The following is a 20,905-nucleotide window of genomic DNA, read 5'->3' as shown; positions in this document are numbered from 1 at the left end:
CCTAATAAACCCCATAATTGTGAGTATGGTCTATGAGTTCTGTGTGGCCATTGCAATGAATTATTGAACCCAGCAGAGAAACAGACAGTGCCGTGGGAGGGATGTTTGGTATCGCTGGTAAAGATGGTGGAGAAAGGAGGTATGCCTGACCTCCGCCTCATAGGAATCAGCCTTGGACTGTTGATCTTGATTCTCCTTCTCCCTGGTGAAGTTAGAGGAGGTCAGACACCGCCCCCAAGCCATTTTTACAGGTAACCACTAGCCCCATAGGATTACTGAGCACTTGAAATATGGCTAGTCTGAAATGAGATGTGCTATAAGTGTAAAATAAACTCCACAGGTTGAAGGCTTAGTAATAAAAAGAATTCAAGATATCTCATTAATGATTTTTATACTGATTATATGTTGAAAAAATCTTTTGGATCTATTGGGTTAAATAAAATATTTTATTAGAATTAATTTCATCTATTTCTTTTTTTTATGTGGCTACAAGAAAATTTAAGATGACGTGTGGCTAGAGAACAGGCCTGTGGCCCCTCACTACAGAGAAAGCTCCCTGAGGCAGCACTATGTCTCTTCCTTGCTCAGTACCAAGCCTCAGTGACCAGCTCTCTGCTGGTGGGTGTCAGAGCTGGTGTCAGAGGACCTTTCCAGGCGTTTATACCAGGGTTGCTTCCCTTTGTCCAAGGTCCTGAACAACTGCATGATTCCATTGTTAAGGTGCTTGTCCTCGTGGGAAATACTGCATGTTTCTTGCCCTGATTACCAAATTGGAAGGCAGATGAGGCCGTTGTCTCCTTTGCTATCCACATAAGGATTGTTGTCACCCCTTTCCCTCTGTAAGGTGGTCGAAGGATGTTAATAACAGGTTCGTTGGGTGTCTACTATTTGCAAACGCTACGCTTATCCTTACCTCAATCACCCTGTTGGAGCAGCTGTTAGCTCCAGTTTACAGAAAAGGAAATAAGGGCAAAAAAGGTTCATTTCTTCATAGTTAGAAATTAGTAGAGCTAAAATTCAATCCAGAACCATTTGACTTTCTGTTTATTACACAACACTACTCCTAAACTTGACAGCTAGGAGGTTAAAAGGCTTCACATAGGCATTATCCTCTTAATTACAGACCTCTGCTCTTTCCCGGTAAAAAGCACAGCACAGAGAGCTGGGGAGAAGGCAGGTGGACTGCTCGATTCCCTTTGTAGAAGTGTGGGCGAGTGTGGCACAGACAACAGCTTAGCCATGGCAGAAGGGACAGGAGCACAGTGGATCCTTCCAGGCCTATTGGTCTACGGGATAGCCTCAAACCACACATCAGCTGAAAGTCGCCTTTGATGCAGAAGCAGGATGTATAGAGGGCCCACTAACATTTAAATAGGCTGCAGCCTTCAGGCCGTTCTCTGTACCCCAGGGTTCGAAGGCATGAAGCATCTTATAGGGTCTGGGACTGAGTGTCCTCAAATGAAACCCAAAGAGAGGGACAGGGTCACCAGCCTTGCCTTCTCTCATTCTTTTGCAGGTCTCATATCTTGTTTCCTTTGCCCTGCCCTGAGTATCATGACCTACTAAAAATTTCCCTGCTTGGCTGAGCCATCAGAACGAACTTCTGAAATAATGGGAACTGAACAAAAGGTTTTCAGATCATCTGGGTTTCATATATCCCCCCTGCACTCCCTAACCTGTTTCAATCTTCTCTTAACATGGATCACAGAAAACCAGGGCTAGCTCAGGCTGTACAGACCACTGAGTTCAAACCCTTTATTCTGTAGAAACAGAGGTCCAGAGATTTAAAGTCATACATCTACTTGGCAAAAGTTGGGACCAGAACCTTAGACCCCTGACTCATAATGCAATGCTCTTTCTACTTCTCCAGCTCCAACAGAGAATTAGAAAAGGAGATAGAGTGATTTTTCTTTGCAGGGCTCAACTCAAAGTTTGGGTATTGAAAAGTGGGTGAGGTGGGGGAATGCATGGCACCAGGATGGCAGAGGTAAAGTCCATCCCCAGCCTCTGACCAAGGGCCACTTTCCATCTGGAACACCCTAGCCCACAGGCACTGAAGGTCATTAAAATGAGTGAGTCACTCTTAAAGAATTTGGGGAAAGCAGCCAATCTATGCATGCTTTGCCCTTCCATGGATGTGGGGAAACAGGAAAAACAGTGGCCACTGGCCCAGGTGCACCTTGCCCCCTTCTGGAACCTTCCCTGGCTACCTCAATCTTCCATCCATTATCCCTCGCACTTGGTGTTCCCTGAAAACCAGGTTGGAAGGATTGTCTTCTGAGCGAGGAGAAAGTGAATCTAACTCCCTGGTTTACAAGCTCTTAGAAAGCCCTGGAAGGTTTGAGGGAACCTTGCCTCACTTCTGAGGGACTGACAGACCCCATGTCCTTTTAGATGTTAGGCTTTTAAGTATCAGCCAGTGGCCTCAACTGGAAATGTTCTCACCATGGAGAGGCTTCTTCAGGTAAGAGACTACATTAGTAGCAAAATACATAGTTTTACTTATGGCCAAATGTTTCTCCTGAAAGTTTTAAAGTTAATAAGATGTTTTTTTAAATACGGGGGGCGGAGGCAAGGACAAAATGACTAACCAGTGTTAACACAATGCCATGTTTGTCTCCTATATATTTCCCTAAGCTTTCCAATTTTTTAAAATAAAGGGAATGTGTTACTTTATAATGATGATAATGATAAACATTGCTCATTCATTCCCCAAATATGTCAGTATCTATCATCTAGATGCTGGTGACACAGCAATGAATAAGACAAAGTCCCTCTCCTCCTAGAGCTCCCACTTAGTGGTGGAGGGTGGAGGAGATAATATAACGTGAGGTAGCAATAAATCCTAGAGGAAAACACTAGAGTGGGAAGAGAGAATGGAGAGTCATGGGGATGAGGCGGTCAGAAAATGCTTCTCTAAGGAGAGCAGTTGAGCAGATACCCGAAGGAAGTGATGACCCAAGTGAGGTGAAGATCTGGGGAAAGCGTTCTTCCTTTAGACAGAGGGAATGGAGAGGGTGAAGGCCCTCAGGCCTTGCTCAAGGAAGAGCAGAAGGCCTGCTTGACTACAGCGGAGTGAGTGAGTTCTGGAGTGGTTGAGTCAGATGCCACCTGGCTTTGTAAGGCCATAATAAGGAGTTGTGTTTAAGTTTAAGTGTGAGGGGAAGCCATGGGAAGGCTTGAGCAGGAAAGTGAGGTCACAGAGTTTGACAAGGATTTTTCTCCTGGGATGCCTCTCTTGTTTGCAGGGAACACACCTCTCCCACTAGATTGGAGGGTGCTGAGTCCAGGTGTGCTTTCTCTGGTTAAGTTCCTCCATCCCTCAGGAAAGGGCCTAAAAGCAGGAGTAGCTGAACTTGGGGGAACTGAGCTCTTGTCCCCACAAGACTCTAGCCTCTGGTACTCACCTTCTACTGTCAACTCCACTGTCACCTGGCGGGCACCACTACCATTGGTGGCTTCACAGGTATACTTCCCTTTGTCCTCCTCACAGACAGCATTGATCACAAGGCTGAAAGTCCCCCGGATACTACACTCTAGCAGGAAGCGGCCCCCGCTGGTAATGGGTTGCCCATTTCTGTGCCACGTCACCTGGGGTTCAGGGTAACCCCGGACCTTCAAGGAAAAGAAGAAAAGGTGAGAGTTTATATTTAATGAGTACTTACTCTGTGCCAGGTATTGTCCTGAGTGCTTTACATGTGATAATTCATTTAATCCTCATAACATCCCTTGAAGCAGAAACTACACTTATCTCCATTTTACAGATGAGGACATTGAGACGCAGAGAGTTTGACAAACTTCTCAAGGTCTTGAAAGTATCAGAGTCAGGCATCTTGACTCCAGAGCCCACTACACAAGTGACTCTCAAGCCTGGTTGCACATTAGAATCACCAGGGGAATTTTCAAAAAAGTACTAGTGCCCAGGCCTAACCACAGACCAATTACCATATTTTACAAAAACAATGCACGTGTTATATGTGTTTTGTCAACCACGCAACCCCCTCGCGCATTATTTTTCTAGGCACGCTATGCACGTTTTATGTGTGGGCGCGTTATTTGTGAAAAAATACAGTAAATCAGAATCTCAGGGGGTGGGAAATGGGAATGAGGATTCTAGACTAGGGCTTCTCACTCTAACATGCAGAGTCACTTGGGATTGTGTGAAAACGCAGATTCTGAATCTATAGATTTGGGGTGGGGCCTGGGATTCTGCAGTTCAGACAAGCTCCCAGAATATGCTGACGCTGCTGGTACCTGGAACTCACTTTACGTAGCAAGATTCCAGGCTTGTGCTGCCCAGTATGGTAGCCACTAACGACATGTGGAGACTGAGCACTTGAAACATGGCTAGTCCTAATTGAGCTATGCTCATTTATGCTGTAAGTGTAAATTACACACTGGGTTTCAAAGACTTGGTATGAGAAAAAGAATATAAAATAGCTCAATAATTTAAAAATATTGATTATATGCAGGAAAGATAATATTTTTGATTTGTTGGGTTAAATAAAATATATTACATATTAAAATTAATTTTACCTGTTTCTTATTACCTTTTTAATGTGACTACTAGAAAACGTGCAATGGCATATGTGGCTCGCATGAGATTTCCAGAGCAGTTCTGCTCGAGATCACTCTGCTTTTCTCTAATAGTTAGCAGCTTACATTTGTTGAGGGCTGAGTGTTAAGCACTTTTTTAAGTACTTGACTCATCTGAGCCTCACAGCAACGCTTTCAGACAGAAGATATTTCCTAAGAGGGGGGTAAATGCACAGAGAAATTCCAATCAAAGAATTAATTTTGAATTTTAGAGAAGTTTCCCAAGAGCTCTCAAACACCTGCCACTCAACAGGCCCTTCAGAATGGACTCAGCTTTGCAGGAGCAAGGGTCAGACTGGCTCATCAATGCACAGCCTGGGATATAGGACTGTGGGATTTTAGCACAGAGAAACACACAGTAGATGTCATGGAAGCCTCCTGAGAATAAAGTTGTTTGCATTACAAAATGGTGGTAGCAGCAGCTTTAGTCCATGTATCTAAAACCTAAAAACCAAACCCATTGCTTTCAAGTCGCTTGTGACTCACAGCAACCCTTATGACAGAGTAGAACTGCCCCATAGGATTTCCAAGGAGTGGCTGGTGGATTTGAACTGCTGACCTTTTGGTTAGCAGCCAAGCTCTTAATCACTGCGCCACCAGGGATCCAATCCATGTATCTAATTCCAAGACAAAAGAGAATGGATATGGATAAAACCAAAATTCACCGGATGACCCCAAACTGCATTTATAAAGAAAGTCCCCAATGATCTATAGCAATAATCCTCCCCACATCCCCAAGCAATGTCGGAGAGTGATGCTGTATCAACGATGTGGGAGCAAGAGGGAGTTGGAGTAGCATGTACAGGTTCGCAGCTGCTCCCCATGCCCCACATGAATATCCAATAGAGAGAATTCTCTAAGCACACTAATGGAAGAAAGAATTGTGTGGAAAGTATCAGTAACTGTGCCCAGGTCCCTCCCCAGCTGTTCAGCACTCAGCCCATCCTTAGACCTGATTCTCAGTTGCCAAAATGCAAATTTCTTCCTAGGGAAGGAAACCTAGAATTACAGTGAAAACCCCCCAGAGTGAATAACCCCTTTTTGGTTATTCCATATAGTCACCCCTTCAGTGCCAGTTTAAGGATATCATGAGATTTGCCTCCTCACCACCACTAATTTGTAGTCAAAACAAAACAAAAGACAGAATCAATATTAATGACCTTATTTACAATTTCTGGAAACAGAAGAATCTCTTCCCTAAAAAAAATCAAAACTGTAGTCTTGAGAGAGACTTGAGTACCTGGGAGGAAAGGCTTAGATTCTGAAGTCAGTTACCCCCAAAACCACTGTAGTCTCACCAAGGCAAATATATCATATCTTAGGTTGAACACGTTGGAGGGGGACCACAGCAATTTGGACATATATGGTCCCACACATCTGTTATAATATGAAACAATGTGTTAACAATGGCTGTCTCTGGGTGGATGAGATTGTGAGTCTCTCCTCTTTTCCTTTTACTTGATTATTATTTTCTGATATTTATGCAAATAACATGTCTGGTCTTTGTAAAACAGAAAAACGTTTAAATAAAAATATGCGTTCCTTTTATACTAGTGTATCTGTATAATGAACATACAGCACATGAATTCATTAATTTGTTGGAGTTATCAAGGCACTTAACTCTAGCAACAGAAACCAAAGAGTTATACAAATAAACACAATGCAATTCTGAAAGCCATGGACCCTTATAAAATCCTGTTATCTTGTGGCCCTACTTTGGCAGAAAGGTACATGTAAAGGAACATCATTACCCTGTTAAAGTATTATTCTTCTCATTTTCAGGAAACAATTAAGGAAAGAAACCTTTTCCTACAGAAGGAAGTTCCTTGGGAGTCTGGCCACAGAGTAAATTTGCAAACCATCCTATCTTCTCCTCCCCCCTGTGAAGCAGGGCCAGCCTAACCTCCAGAAGATGATCACGCACCCTTCTGCTGGCTTTGGAGAAGGGGAGCGCAGAACATTGCCACGGGGAGGAGATAAATCATTAACTGCGTCAATGGCATCCTTAGCATTCCATCAGCAAGCACGTTGGCCCCCTGCAGCAGGGCCAGCCCTGGTGGCCCATCCAGCCCGGAGGCATCAATGATTAACCGAGGACATTGCATGTGTTCCAGACCTCAGGGACATGGATTTCTTTCTCCCTTTCTCTTTTCCCCTCATTTTCTACAACACACACACACACACACACACACACACACACACACACACACACGATTTATCTCTAAAATGTGCTGGAAAGATCACTGTTAAAGTATTTAGGGATTTTTTAAAACGTTGAAATTGGCACCACTTACAAAGCTGCAGTTTGCAAATGGCACTTTTATAGCACCTTGCATCTGAGGCAAAAGCAGGAATTTCTGTGACCTTGTTTAGTTCCAAGGTCTGAATGATCTGCAACTTCAATTCTTGTCCCCCCAATAAGGTTGAAAAACTTGTTCAACCACTCCCTAAAATTACCTAAAAATTACTCAGCCTCAAGTCAACCCATTTTTACTGTCTGCCCACTATAGTGGGCTCCTGGGTGGGGAAGCAAGAGAAGCCTTGGTTCACTTCCTTGGGATGCACACAAGAGCCTTGCAGCAGGAGGGCCAGTCCTAGCCCTGCCCTCCCACTGCCTTATCAGCCTTCTTCACTGGCCACAGCTGGGATTTTTACAGGAAGGATCTTCACCAAGACAGCAGTAACAACCCACTGACATTTAGTTTTCAAAGAGGCTCCATGCATAGAACCTTATCGGATTCTTAAAACACTATGAGGCATGGGTCTTAGGTTGGGCTCCCCAGAAGGACAGCCTTGAAACAGGGATTCAGAGAACCCTGTCTGCAAACTCTTAGCAGTCAACACTCAAGGTAGCTGGGGGTTGGGTGTACAAGCGAAGAGAAGCTGGATGGGGCATCAACAGTGCCCGTGACAAAATCCAAAGCCGATTGTGGACAGGTTTCAGCAGAGCTTTCAGACTAAGACAGACTAGGAAGAAAGCCCTGATGATCTACTTTCAAAAATTAGCCGACGAGAACCCTGTGGATCACAGAATATTGTCCAAGACTTTGACTTGCTTACTTTAGATGCATCATCAGGTGGGACTGACTGCTGGAGAAGGACATCATGTCTGATAAAGTGAAGGGCCAGTAAAGGCGAGTGAAACAGTCAATAAGATGGACTGACACAAAAGCCACAACAGTGGACTCAAACATACCAATGATCATAAAGATGGCGCAGGACCAGGCAATGTTTCCTGCTGTTATACATGAGGTCACCATGAATTGGAGCAGACTCAGTGACAACTAACAATAGCGTAACTGAGAAAAGAGGCCTGGGGAAGTGGACCATTTGCTGGTGAGCTCATGTGGCAGAGTAAGTGGCAGATCTGGGACCACAATTTTGGTCTCCAAGTTCAGTGATCATCTCTCTATACCTCATTATAAGTTTGCGTTTTTTGATGCGACAAATACAGTAGCACCCAAAGCACTGATAAGTGTCTATCTCTAATAGACCATAAACCTCTTATATATAAAGCAATGTCTGCTCCCTACATCTGGAAAAGGCCGAAAGATATGGGCATGCCATAAGCAAGTCTTCGGCTTTTCCCTGGGATTCATAGTAGGACAAGACTGGTGCCACACATGTGCCCAAGACACCCCTAGAGGAGTCGGTGCAGCTCAGAGAGGGCAGCCTGAGAGCCGGGGCCTGAGCCCTGCGTCTGGCTTGGCTTCCAAACTCTCCAGACTGTAATGCCTTTCTTTTACTAATGAGAAAACAGCCCTTGATTTCTAAGGTTCCTTCGATCTCTGAAATATTATGGTTCTACGGAGTGACCCACTTAGCTTCTTGGGGAAGAGTATTTCTTGTCCCCTCCATTCTCCTCTGGGTCCAGCCCATAGCGCTGGAACCCTCTAATCTTCCATACTGGAAAACCAAGTGACCACAGGAGAAATGCTCACAACTGTGAACAGGCAGTCCTAACGTCTCACCATAATGAGTTTCTGGAAACAACCCCAAAGAGGTTCATCCTAAGGAGAATCATATTTTTGCCACAGTAACCACATTTAATTGCAGGTTGTACTCTTGAACAAAAGCCCAGTATCAAATAAATCAACAACTTGTCATAAAAATATATAGTAACAATAACCCCTATAATAATTTAAATAGTATAACTGTGCTCCAGCTCCATAAAATGTCCGTAAAAACCTTTATGGCCTCAGAAGGCCTTTAAAAGGAATGGGGGTGCATTCTGTATTTGTTGGATGGACAAGGAGAAGGATGGGCTGCAGGCCAGCAGCAGCTTGCCTGGTGCATCTCACCTCCCTGTATCACTCAATAGACATGTTTCAGAACCTGGTGCTGTCTTGAGATGTACTTAATGACTAAAAGTGAAATGTCCTTAAGGGCACTAAGTGTCTTGATTTTTCTCTAATAGGTGTGAAGGGTTTTCAATCAATTCCAAGCTTCCCAAGGCAGGCTGAGCCCAAAGCACTCGCAGCTTCTCAGCCCCCACAATCCCTCCAAGACTCAGGGCAGCACATGTGCCTTCCGTTAGCTTGGCGAGTTGCAGAACAGAGGTGCTTTTGCTGTTCCTGATGATCTTCTGGTGTCTTTTGTTCCTGGGCAGGGCTCATCTCCCTGCAAGCACTGTAAGCCCGCACATCTGCAGGGCAAAGCTGCTGGGCCAACAATCAGCCAGGTCTGGGCAGGAGGACAGAACTCTGGCCAAGTCGGGGATGGAGGGAGACCAAAAGGAGAGAAACCAGGATTGAGCTGAGGCCAGGGTGAAAACAGACTGCTCAGCAGGATGCGGAGGGGTTCCCGGGAAGATACAGCAAGAAGACTCAAGCACTGAGCTGAGATCTCTTAAGGGCCAGGAACAATAGACTCAATCAGTCACTCATTATGTCTTTACCTGAATCTTGTTGAGTAATGGAATCTGATGCTGGGAAGGACTGAGTCTGTAGGATGGGACATTAAGAAAACCTTTCAGACAGACACCTCCCTCAAGCTGGACAAAACTCGATTCTGCAAGACTGTGGTCTATACACTCAGAATCGCCTGCCTGTCGGTAGACCATTACCCTGAAACTTCTCACCGTGTATGTAACTAGGCAGGTTCCTTCATTATAAATAAATTCTATTACAAATGACTATAGCAGAGCTGATGATTAGAAACTGAAAAACAGGAGGAAATAAAATCCACGGTGCTGAGAAATTAGTTTAAAGAAAAGAATCATCAGCCCCATCCCCAAGTATAAGCTCACTCGGATAAATGGACATGGATGCACAGAAAAGGGAATTAAATCGTTAACACCTAAAACAGGTCAGACCACACAATAGTTACATAAAGCTTCCACCATGGGATATAATGAGGGTGAAGAGTGAAGGGCCAGGCACGGCATGACCAAGCTTAGGGCCTGCGTCCGTATCAGCAACTGGCTCCTGCCCTCATAGACAGGCAGGCACTTAATTAAGGCTTTGAATAATCCTGTTGTCAACAGTCAAAAGCCTTACCTGAACCCACAGAATATATCGGGAAGAGATCATACTGGTTAAAAATGGCAATCAGTGTGAGGCTTAAGCTGCTGGATGCCCACCCCTGCTGCTCAGTCCAGCTTGTGAAACAGAGATGACCAACGTGCTTCAGTGAAAAATAAAACCAGAATGCAGAGTCAAATCTCACTGGCCCAGCAAATGCCACATGGTCTTCAGTGACAGCCACTCTCACTTTGGATGGCACGTTTTCTTTTCCTATAGTGCAAGACGGAGCCCTGGTGGCACAGTGGTTAAGAGCTCGGCTGCTAACCGAAAGGTCAGCAGTTCGAATCCACCAGCTGCTCCCTGGAAACCCTATGGAGCAGTTCTACTCTGTCCTGCAGGGTTGCTGTGAGTTGGAATCGACTCGACGGCAATAGGTTTAGTTTGGGTTTATGCTCCAAGACGTGGAAACCCCCACACCCCATACCTGCAAATATGAGGATTTCTTGTTTCTCCACTAGAGGGCACTAGGCAAGTTATACAGCTTGGCAGCCTTGGTGTCGTTACATCTCAAGCACTTTTGAAATCGCTATTTTCCTCTCCCCCCAGAAAAAGATCTATTTCCTTTTATCTAGATCAGTACATGCAGCCTTTTGGCTCCCTTTTCGTAATACAAGCATCTGAAACTTTTTGAAGCAGTCCAACAAAGACATAACTGCAGTCGGGATCCTCTCACATTGATGCTTTCCTTGTTTCTCCAAATTCATGGTTTTCATATAAAAAAAGGTCCTCCTGGTTGAACTTCCAGTTCCTCTGGGATGCCTGTGGGATTCCGCCTCACTTAGGAGGCTCTCTACACAAAGCTCTGGGGTTTTGGCTGTACTCCCTCTCACAATGTGTTCCCAAGGACACCGTGTCCTTAGCTGGTGTGGCTGGCCCAGGAGATCACCCTCCTGTGGTGCCCCTTCAGTTTCTGCTACCAAGTTGAGATATACTTTTAGGCACATTAAATGTTAATAAGAAACATGTGGTATTATAGAAGGAGCCCTGACGGTGCAGTGGTTAAAGTGCTTGGCTGCTAATCAAAAAGTCAACGGCTCAAACCCACTAGCTCCTCTGCAGGAGAAAGATGTGGCAGTCTGCTTCCGTAAAGATTCACAACCTTGGAAACCCTATGAGGCAGTTCTACTCTGTCCTGTAGGGTTGCTATGAGTCAGAATCAACTAGATGGCAGTGGGTTTGGTTTGGGTTCTGGTATTGTAGAGGTTCAACAAATAAGTATTGTGGTTTGCTTTTGTTTTGATTTGCTCAGGATCTCCTGGTCACTTTCTACCATGTAAGCAACATACCCCTTCTTTGGAGGAACTGCTCCTCTCAACCCATTATATGTGATTCTGTGGGGATGTCAATCAGTGATCTGCCTCCTGGCCAAAGTGCTTGGTCTCAGAAAATGAGCCAATCAGAGCACTTTCCTGAAATTTTCTCTTTGAATATCAGGAGACTGAAATTATTTTTCATAGGGATCCAAAGCTGTGATGTTGTAAGCCTGTCTGTAGCCTTCCTCTCCCGCCGCAGTCTCCCATATTCTTGCCTCCACCCAAGAGGAGGAAGTCATCTGAAGTAGAGTAAGACCTCACACATACCCAGGAGGAAAGGAGAAATGAGACACTGCTTGGCAGTCATGGTGGACTCTGAATCCACTCAGTCACACTTGACTATACATTTCTTTTGCTGCTTAATCTAGCTTGAGTTAGTTTCTATCACTTGCAAATAAGAGTCTTGATTAATTCAGGAAGATACACGGCCTCTGGAGTCTATACCAATAATCAGCTGCTTGTCCTCGGGCAAGTTACTTAACTTACCTTGCCCTCAGTTCACACAACTGTAAGATGAAAAAGCACATCATGTTTGGTAGAGGGTCAGAAAAAAAGAGGAAGACCCTCAACGAGATGGATTAACACAGTGGCTGCAACAAAGGATTCAAACATTTGTGAGGATGGCGCAGGACTGGGCAGTGCTTCGTTCTGTTGTTCATAGGGTTGCTACGAGTCAGAACGGGACAGCACCTAACGACGACAACAATGAGGGGGAGATAATGGCAGCATCCACTTCCATGGAAAAGTTTATCATCAAATGAGATAGCACAAGCACGTTGTTGTTGTTGTTAATCAACTCGACTCGTGATTGGTCTTTCTTGATGACATGTCCAAAGTAGACAAGCCACAGTCTCACCATTATCTCTTCTAAGGAGCATTCCATCTGTACTTCTACTAAGACTGATCTGCCCATTTTTCTGGCAGTCCACAGTATCTTCAATATTCTTCGCCAACACTACAGTCTGAATGCATTAATTCTGCTTCTGGCTTCCTTTTTCGTTATCCAACTTTTGTGTGCATATGAGGTGAGTGAAAATACCATGGTTTGGGTCAGGTGCACCTCAATCATCAAAGTCATATCTTTGATTTTTAAAAACCAAAGATGGAGAAGTACAAGCACAGTAGCACATTTATATATCTGAAAGGCTAGATCCTCCCTCTTTTCTTTAAAGTCAATAACTCTTTATAAGAAGACACCCCAGGGACAATTTGGCTCCCTGCTTTGTTAACAGCATCAAATATTTTTGCTCTAAGAAATACAACCCACTCCGCACATATCAACATGGTTAGGTTCCAAAGATCAGGTCATTATGCAAAAATCGGCATTATGTGAAAATGGAGGAATTTTTTTTCTGTTTTCATCTGTCCAATTTTTTATTTAGAAAATATGATCATAGAAATAATGATAAAAAGCCAATAAAGCTTTTTTTAAAAAAAGCCAAGATGTACTGATGTGCTCATCATGGTGACGAGTCCAGTTATTCCTCTGTGGAGAAGGAGGCTTGGAGGAGAGAAAGCTGGATAAAGCCCAACTGTGTGACCGGAGGGGCCATGGCTTAACCACTTCACCTTCCTCCTGTGCTAGGTCAGAGCTTCGCTCGAGGATCTGCCTCCAGAGCTCCACTCCCACCCATGCAAGCCCTGCATTCACAATCCGCTCTGCCCTCTGGGGCTGGTGAGTAACCGAAGCTCCGGGCTTCCTGTGAGGGAGCTGAGAGCCTGGCAGAGCACCTGGTCCCACAAAGGTGGAGGCTTCAGGCCCAGTTTGACTCACTTTGGGATGTTGTTAAGCACACACATTTCTTCCAAACACTCTCTCAATGTCTCTTTCTTTCCTCCTTTCCCGCCCCGCAGCAATTTTGAGCTGCAGGGCCTCAGGCCGCATAGGAGCTGGGAACCCAGAACAGGCGCCGGCTGGCTTGGTGCTGCATCTGCATCTGCCAGGAGGCCATGGCCAAGGAGGAGGCAGGCCCTGTGGGCAGCTGGATGCGGCAGGGAGCTGGCAGGAAGGAGAGGAGGGCGCAGGGCAGCATGGCCCAGCTTCCCGGAGGCCTCCAGAGACCCTCCTCGAGGGAGGGGATGCTCCGAAGCCGTTGCTGCCATGCCTGCCACTTCGTTAATGTGCAAAATAGTCAGACAGTAGATTTTTCACTATTGTCGTAAATGTGAAATGTCAGATAACAAGACAGTCGGTAAGTGAGGAGGAGGAGGTGCATTCATATTTATGAACTTATGGCCTTGGTGTGCCTCATCTTATACAACTCACATTCTTATAGACAACTTCAAGGTTATCACACTCTCAATGAGGTAAAAACTCAACAGTTTAACTGAGAACACCTTCTTCTCTGGCCGAAGTGGCTTATTATTCTTATTGAAAGAGCTAAAGCCCATTTGAAAAGTGATCATTGTTTTCACACATTATAAAACACATTTTAAAACAAACATCCAGTCTGCAGTTATGTCTGTATCATCATCCAACTTCTGTAATAACTTGTGCAACTTAGAGACTGAGACCATCCCCTTGATTTCTGCTTCATTGACTAATGCAGCCCTGGAATTTCAAGGGGCGTGGGTGAGCGTCAGGAGGGAATAAATCTGGGGTAATAAATCTGGAGTTTCTAGCCAGTCAAGGTTGGACCTGGAGAGAGGGACATAAATCACTGGCAGAAGGGATGAAGCAGAAGGCTGCTCCAAACAACACAGAGACCATTCAGCAACTCGCCCTTACCCCTCAAACGGCGGAGTCCAGATGCCACAAGACTCAAAAACTGGCCACATACTGTAGTGGGAAGGTTCCGTCCTATGAGGACTTTCTGAGAACACGAAGTTATTCTGTTTAAAGGTAAGAGTGGGCAAAAGTGACCTGGAGGGTCCCAATAACCTGAGAACATCATGACTTGGCCTCTTTGGCTTCATTTCAAAATTTCTGGTCTCTCCATCCTGCTCTCTGCTCCAGCACCTTCTCCACATGTACATCAACCAAGGCTTTCCTGTGAATGCTGGGGCACAAAGCATGCATTCTGCTGCAACTCTCCCAGGTGGCAGGCTGGAAGGGAGGGCGCTGAGCAGGTGGGGCTTTGGAAGCAGGACCTTTCATGCCACCTGTATTAATGTGGCTAGGAGAACATCTCTGTGACTCTGTCTGCAAATACCTGGCACAGGTGGCAGATAGCAACCATATGGAGACATCACCTTGGGACAGAATGTCTACCCCATGACCCTAGCTGCCCAAAGGCATCCTGAACTGCACAGAGCACCACGCCAGAGAAGGAATCAAAAGTTACTTTCATGCAGTGTCAGTGTCTGACGCCCCACAAGGCTGTAAATAAACAATCAAACATGTTCCCTTAAAATATTTTTAATCTCACCAAAACAATACATGTACATGGTTAAAATGTCAATTGGTACTATAAGTCATAACAAAAAGCAACAAGCCCTACTCTTCCCCTCCCTACCCCCAATTTCCACTTCCCTGCGGTAATCACTTTCAACTCTGGTATTTTCTCCCGTATTTCTAGAAATGGCCTTATACAATTACTATTGTATTCTTTTAATTTTAAGCATTATTGCTTTCCATAGTTCTGGAAAATGGCCTTATACAACTACTATTTTTTCTTTTAATTTTAGAAATTACTTCCTTCCATATTTCTAGACAACATCCTTACACAACTATTATTTTCTCTTTTAATTTCAGGCATAATTTCTTAACTTCTCTCTATGGGATATAAACATTTAGCTAGCTCTCAATCTCTCCCCACATAAACCCTTTCCACAAATTCTGGTTATGTCAACGTACAGTGTTTACTACATTTTAATTTTGTTCATTACCAAGTCACATAGCATATGACCATGACATTTTGTGAACAACTTTTCATTTTTCCCGTAGTTAATACCTGCCTTACTTTTTTGTTTGCTTCACTTTTTTAAGGACCTCAGCTTATCAAGAGAACTGGAAATTTTTCTCAGTTATGGTCAACTGCATCAGGTAATCAATTCATCAGTTGTTTTTGTCTTTTTTTTTTTGCCATTGGAGATCTCTCTCCCTGGAACGCTCTGTCCTCCTCCTCCAATCTAACCTGGTTGCTTTCTAGCCTTGATGTACAATGGTTATGGGACATCCCTTCACCATCCCCTTGGAAATTTCTTGGTGTATGCTACCATTTTGGTAGAATACATCCTCTAGTGGTTTCCTAAAAATGAATGCACATACTTTTTTAGACCTGGCATTTCTGAACGTTTCAATATTATACCCTTATTCTCAACTAATAGTTTGACTGGAATGGAATTCTAGGTGAAAATGATTTTTCCTCAGAGTTTTGAAGGTATTGCATCATGGCGTTTGCAAGCAATGTTTCTGGCACTCGGTGTTGCTGTTGAGAAGTCTAATGTGATGGCTCTCAATCCTTCATCTGTGACCCGTTGTGTGTGTGTGTTTTCCTTTCAAGCTTTTAGAATCTCCTCATTATCTTGGGTAGTTTAAAATGTCTTAATAATCTGCCTTGGTGTACTTCTTTGTTATATTCATTATTTTGGGTGAATGAATCACCCAAGGTGACCAAGGGTGGTAGGTCCTTTCGATACTGGGAATGTATGTCCTCCAGTTTAGAGGAAGTTTTGTGTTTTGCTAATTCTCTCCCTACTGTTTTCTCTGTTCTCTTTATGGAACTCCTATAAGTTGGATATTAGAACTCAACTGACACTGTACTTTTTTTTTCTCACTAATTTTTCACTATTTTTGTTCTCTCTGGGATATTACCTCAATTTTATCTTCCAATCAGTTTATGGAATTTATCATGTTGGCTACCACTAACTTTAAAAAAAAAAATCTTTATTTTTCAGTTTTTGGAAAATTATTTTGAATAGCTTCCTCTTCTGGTTTAATGTAACATCTTATCTCTAAGGTAAGATAAAGCTTCTTCAAAGTTTTCTGTTCTCTGTAATCTGTCTCTGCTTGGCTCCTTTTTGTTTCTGTATGTCTCTTTCAAAACATAGGCATTGCTTGGAGATCTGATGATCCTTCCCTGATTATTCATATATATAAGGAAATAAAAAGTTCTCTGTGCACAGATGAGGCTTGTTGATTGTCAATCTTCATAATAGAGTGAACAGCCAAAAACCCCTAACTATCATTATCTATGAATCTTCTGTCTTGAAATGATCCACAAGAGAACCCTTCCAACTAGCTGCTTTGGTGATGGTGGTAGAGAGGAACAGTAATTAAGTCTGTCTATCACGATTTAGGAAGTGGTGTGAGGGGAGGCTGTTGAGGACTTATTTCAGTATGCTGACTTTCATTTAACCCCTCTCCCTTTTAAGTAAACTGTCTCACTCCTGCATTAGCTGTGCCTTGTGTCCAGGAGTCAAGAGTCTGTGAGGATGAGTCCGTCCACAGAGTGACCTTCAGTCCTCTGTGGATGTAGGGGAGGAGCAGGCCCAGCTGCATGAACTACAGGAAGAGACTGGGAGGCCTAAGTACTCCTTATTGGACTTTTAATCAATCCTTCAGTTTTTAGCTTCATTCCACAACCCAGGCTTTGAAAGCACTTTAGCTTAGCCTTTTCAGGAATTTTCTTAGCATAAGAATTTTCTTGCACAAACAGGTTTACTTCTTATTGTCGCCCACTCCTCCTAACCACAGACATCTAGCCCAACACAGAAAGCCAAAAGCTCAGTCAGCCACCCAGATATTTTCTTTCCATCATCCATCAATGTGTTCATATCTCTCATCTGCTATTGTCTTTTCTTGCCTCTTTTCCACTCTCTCTGTCCTTATAGGTTTATAAGTGAATGTTTTTGGGTTTTTCTTTTTCTTTTTTTTTTTTAGTATTTTAGAGGTGTTTAGGGAGGGACTGGGGATAACTGCATGTGCTAACTGCATGGTTAACTTGATGTTACTTATCTATACGTTTTAGAAACAAACATTATCTGCTACATCACCGGAAAATTTGCAACTTGTTGGAAAAAGTGTTAAGTTCCAGCAATGTCTAGAGCTGTACAGGAACGCACAAGGACAGCCAGAGCCTCGGAGATAAAAATGAGGATTCTCATTTAACATCTGAGCATGGTGGGGAAGAGGGGGAGAATAACAGAAAAGTGTGTTGGAAAATGCGTGTGGGAAAATCCACACGACATAAGTGACAGAGAAGGGAGTAAAGCAGCATGGAAGTGGACATCTTGGGCATTTGAGTAAATTCTTCTAGAAGTTCTGAAACAGATTGATGCAGCTGCATGAGGTGGTTGTTGTTGTAGGTGCCGTTGAGTCGGTTCCGACTCATAGCGACCCTGTGTGCAACAGAATGAAACACTGCCCGGTCCTGCGCCATCCTCACAATCATTGCTATGCTTGAGCCCATTGCTGCAGCCACTGTGTCAATCCATCTTGTAGAGGGTCTTCCTCTTTTTCGCTGACCCTCTACTTAGCATGCATGATGTCCTTCTCCAGGGACTGATCCCTGGAGGATCATGGGGTAGAAAACTTCGTTTTTGCAAGTTACAAGTTTGGGGGAAACTGCCCCGTTTGAATATGATTTGGGGTCTGTGATGCACCATTGGAAAAAAATAATCAAGCTTTGAATAATTTCCGAATATACATAAAAATTACTTCGGATGAATAAATGTTTGGAATAGCCCCCTGGTATAAAGGATCCCTGTGTCCTATAGACTAAGCATTGTTTATTTTTCGTTAACATGCACACAAATCCCCATCTCTGCTCTTTTCAAGTCACCAACAGCACCTCTGGGCTGAGGCTGTGGGAGAATCTGACAAAGCATTTGTCCTGGGGCTGACACCTGAGCCGAGAGATGAGGATCACCCATTTACATAGTCCATGGTCATTCCTGGAGGCCCTGGAGACCTCACACAAAGCAGACTAGCACGGTCCTTTCTCTTGAAGGATTCTCAGCCCAGGGAGAAGATGGTACTGAACAACAGTTATCAGAGGGGGAGACGAATGGTACGAACCGCACAGAATCTTTGGCAAGAGGGAAAAATCGGCCTGTGGGAGATGAAGAAACTGCCAAAGAAGATACATCTCATCTGAGTTTCCTGGGCAGTGGAACGAGTGCACACAAAGGCATGGAAGCCAAATGCATTTTAGCAAGGCTCGGAGTGTCATACATGAGTGTGGCCAACAATGAGGCTGGAATGGCAGGCAGGGGACTGCTGTATGGGCCCTGCTCCCCTGGACAAGGAGTTTTATTTGTATCCATGGACAATGGAGAGACATGAGAAGCTGAAGCAAGAATGTGACAAGATGGATAAAACTAGAATATAAATGCCCCGGCCCCTAATCCATTCAGGACTTTGCCTTCGGCTGCCCTGGGGCATAGCCAGTACATATTAAAGAAATGACTCCCAACCTTTTAGAAGCAGACATCTATCTATCTGTCCATCTGTCTGTCTGTTTATCCTACCTATTTACAACCCTATGCACCTCCCTACATTGTAAATGCTGTTGTTGTGTGCCCTCAAGTTGATGCCAACTCATAGGGACCCCATGTGATAGAGGAGAACTGCTCCATAGGGTTTTCTAGGCTGTACTCTTTACGGAAGCAGATCACCAGGTCTTTGTCCTGCAGAGCTGCTGGGTGGGTTTGAACAGCTGACCGTTTGGTTAGCAGCCAAGTGCTTAACCACTGCGCCACCGGTGCTCCTTACACTCATATGAAAATTACAAATATCATCTTGATAATTTCATCGATGCCTTAAAATAACTAGAGATATACATATCCAGGGGATGCCAGGAGATACCATGTTGTGAAAAGAAAGCATTAGCTGTTTTCAACTGAGAAGTATCTAGAATTGTTCTAAGAAAATATGCTCTGTCAACCTAAAAGCAAAAGGCACAAGAGGACATTTCTCACTACACTTCAGCACCATTTCCCAAGAAAAGTTACTTAACACAGATGCACCAATGCAGAAGGGGCTAGGCAGTAGGATTCCAGACCTCCGGTTCTCTCGTATAATTTTCCCAGGCTCTCTCTCTCCTTGGACTCATTCAATTACTATGTCTGTTAATTACAGAGTAAGGTGTCAGGTACTAGACCAGGCTCTTTACCACCCTAGCCAGCCCTCATTTTTATAGCAGCCTGCAAGGTGTGGACCACAACTGAAGAGGCTGAAGTTCAAAGAGCTGTAAAATAACCTGCTGACAGTTACAAAGCTGACAGCAATCGTAAAATGAAATTCAAATCCAGAATATGAGCTCAAAAGCCTATTTCTTTCCAACCTAGTCCAATACCTCCCTACAAATATTTTTCAAACCCTTACTGTGTGCCAGGCACTGTGAGGGATGCCTCTAAGGAATTAGTCATCTAGCCCTCTATAAGGGCTTCCTCATTAACTCCACCTTCCCTTCTCTCTCAGAATGCACACTTGTCTACACATGGGAGAACTAAGGGAGACTTCAACGAAGCAACAACTTCCTCTGCGTTTTTGAAGGATCTCCCAGGTAGAGAACTAAAAAGTGCAAGAAAAACCCAAGAGTTTTCCTTCCTTGTTTCCTTTCTCCCCTTACCCTCCATACAGCTACTCCATCAACAAGCACCGTGGCTCTACCTCCAAAACATACCCTGAACCTGTTTACTTTTCTCCTTCTCCATTCTTACTACCTTAGTACAAGCCCCCATCACCACTTACGTGGACTGAAATAGCCTGCTAACCACCAACATCTAGCAGTCAGTACAATACTTTAAAAATGTTAAACAGATTTCTGCTTCTGGGAACATGGAATAGATGCATTTTCCCCTATTACTCCCTCTGAGTACAACTAAAACCCTGGGCATTGTATATAAAACAAACTTAAGAAGACTCTGAAGGGTGGAGAGAAGAAGGCAGACCAGCTAGGGATGTTGGGACCCAAGCAACAACATAGTGGTGGATTCCCTGGGTTTTCTTTTTGCCCCATATATCCCAGACCTGGAGATAACTTCAACAAAAATCTCTCTAGTCAACGGGCTAGAAAAGGGGCAATGGTGGTTCAGTGGTAGAATTCTCCACCTTCCATGCAGGAGAGCTGGGTATGATTCTCAGCCAATCTACCTTATGTGCAGCCATCACCTGCCTGTCAGTGGAGGCTTGTGTGTTGCTTTGAGGCTGAACAGGTTTCAGCAGAGCGTCCAGACTCGGTGGACTAGGAAGAAAGCCTTGGCAATCTACTTCCAAAAACAAGCCAATGAAAACCCTATGGATCACAATGGTCCAATCCACAACCGATCATGGGGGATGGTGCAGGACTGGGCAGCATTTTGTTCCATGGTGCATGGGGTCATCATGAGTTGGGGGCCAACGTGATGGCAGCTAAAACAGGAAGACAGAAAACTTTTAGACAATAACTGCTCTACTTTAGTAAAACACCATAGAAAAAATCTGTGCCCCACACTCACCCACACCAACAAAGGCTCAGTGGAGAACCTAAACTTCTACCCTCCCAGGCTGTAAAGAGATGCCCCACTCCCACTGCCCACCCCACC

The 20,905-nt window shown here is 44.2% G+C and overlaps 1 protein-coding gene across 5 annotated transcripts in view; it reads right to left on the bottom strand.

Moving 5' to 3' along the window:
- Positions 1-20,905, bottom strand: part of MYLK (myosin light chain kinase) — a 237,160-nt gene that overhangs the window by 163,253 nt on the left and 53,002 nt on the right. For all 5 annotated transcript variants that reach the window (XM_023728792.1, XM_004373618.2, XM_023728793.1 and 2 more), the window contains exon 2: positions 3,408-3,615. In XM_023728792.1, coding sequence (XP_023584560.1) covers positions 3,408-3,615 — 208 coding nt within the window. The remainder of the gene's footprint in view (positions 1-3,407; positions 3,616-20,905) is intronic.

The sequence above is a fragment of the Trichechus manatus genome, unplaced genomic scaffold, assembly GCF_000243295.1.
Source record: "Trichechus manatus latirostris isolate Lorelei unplaced genomic scaffold, TriManLat1.0 scaffold00026, whole genome shotgun sequence".
Taxonomy (NCBI): domain Eukaryota; kingdom Metazoa; phylum Chordata; class Mammalia; order Sirenia; family Trichechidae; genus Trichechus; species Trichechus manatus.
The sequence above is the reverse complement of the archived record's forward strand: the minus strand, read 5'-3'. Positions and strand labels throughout refer to the sequence as shown.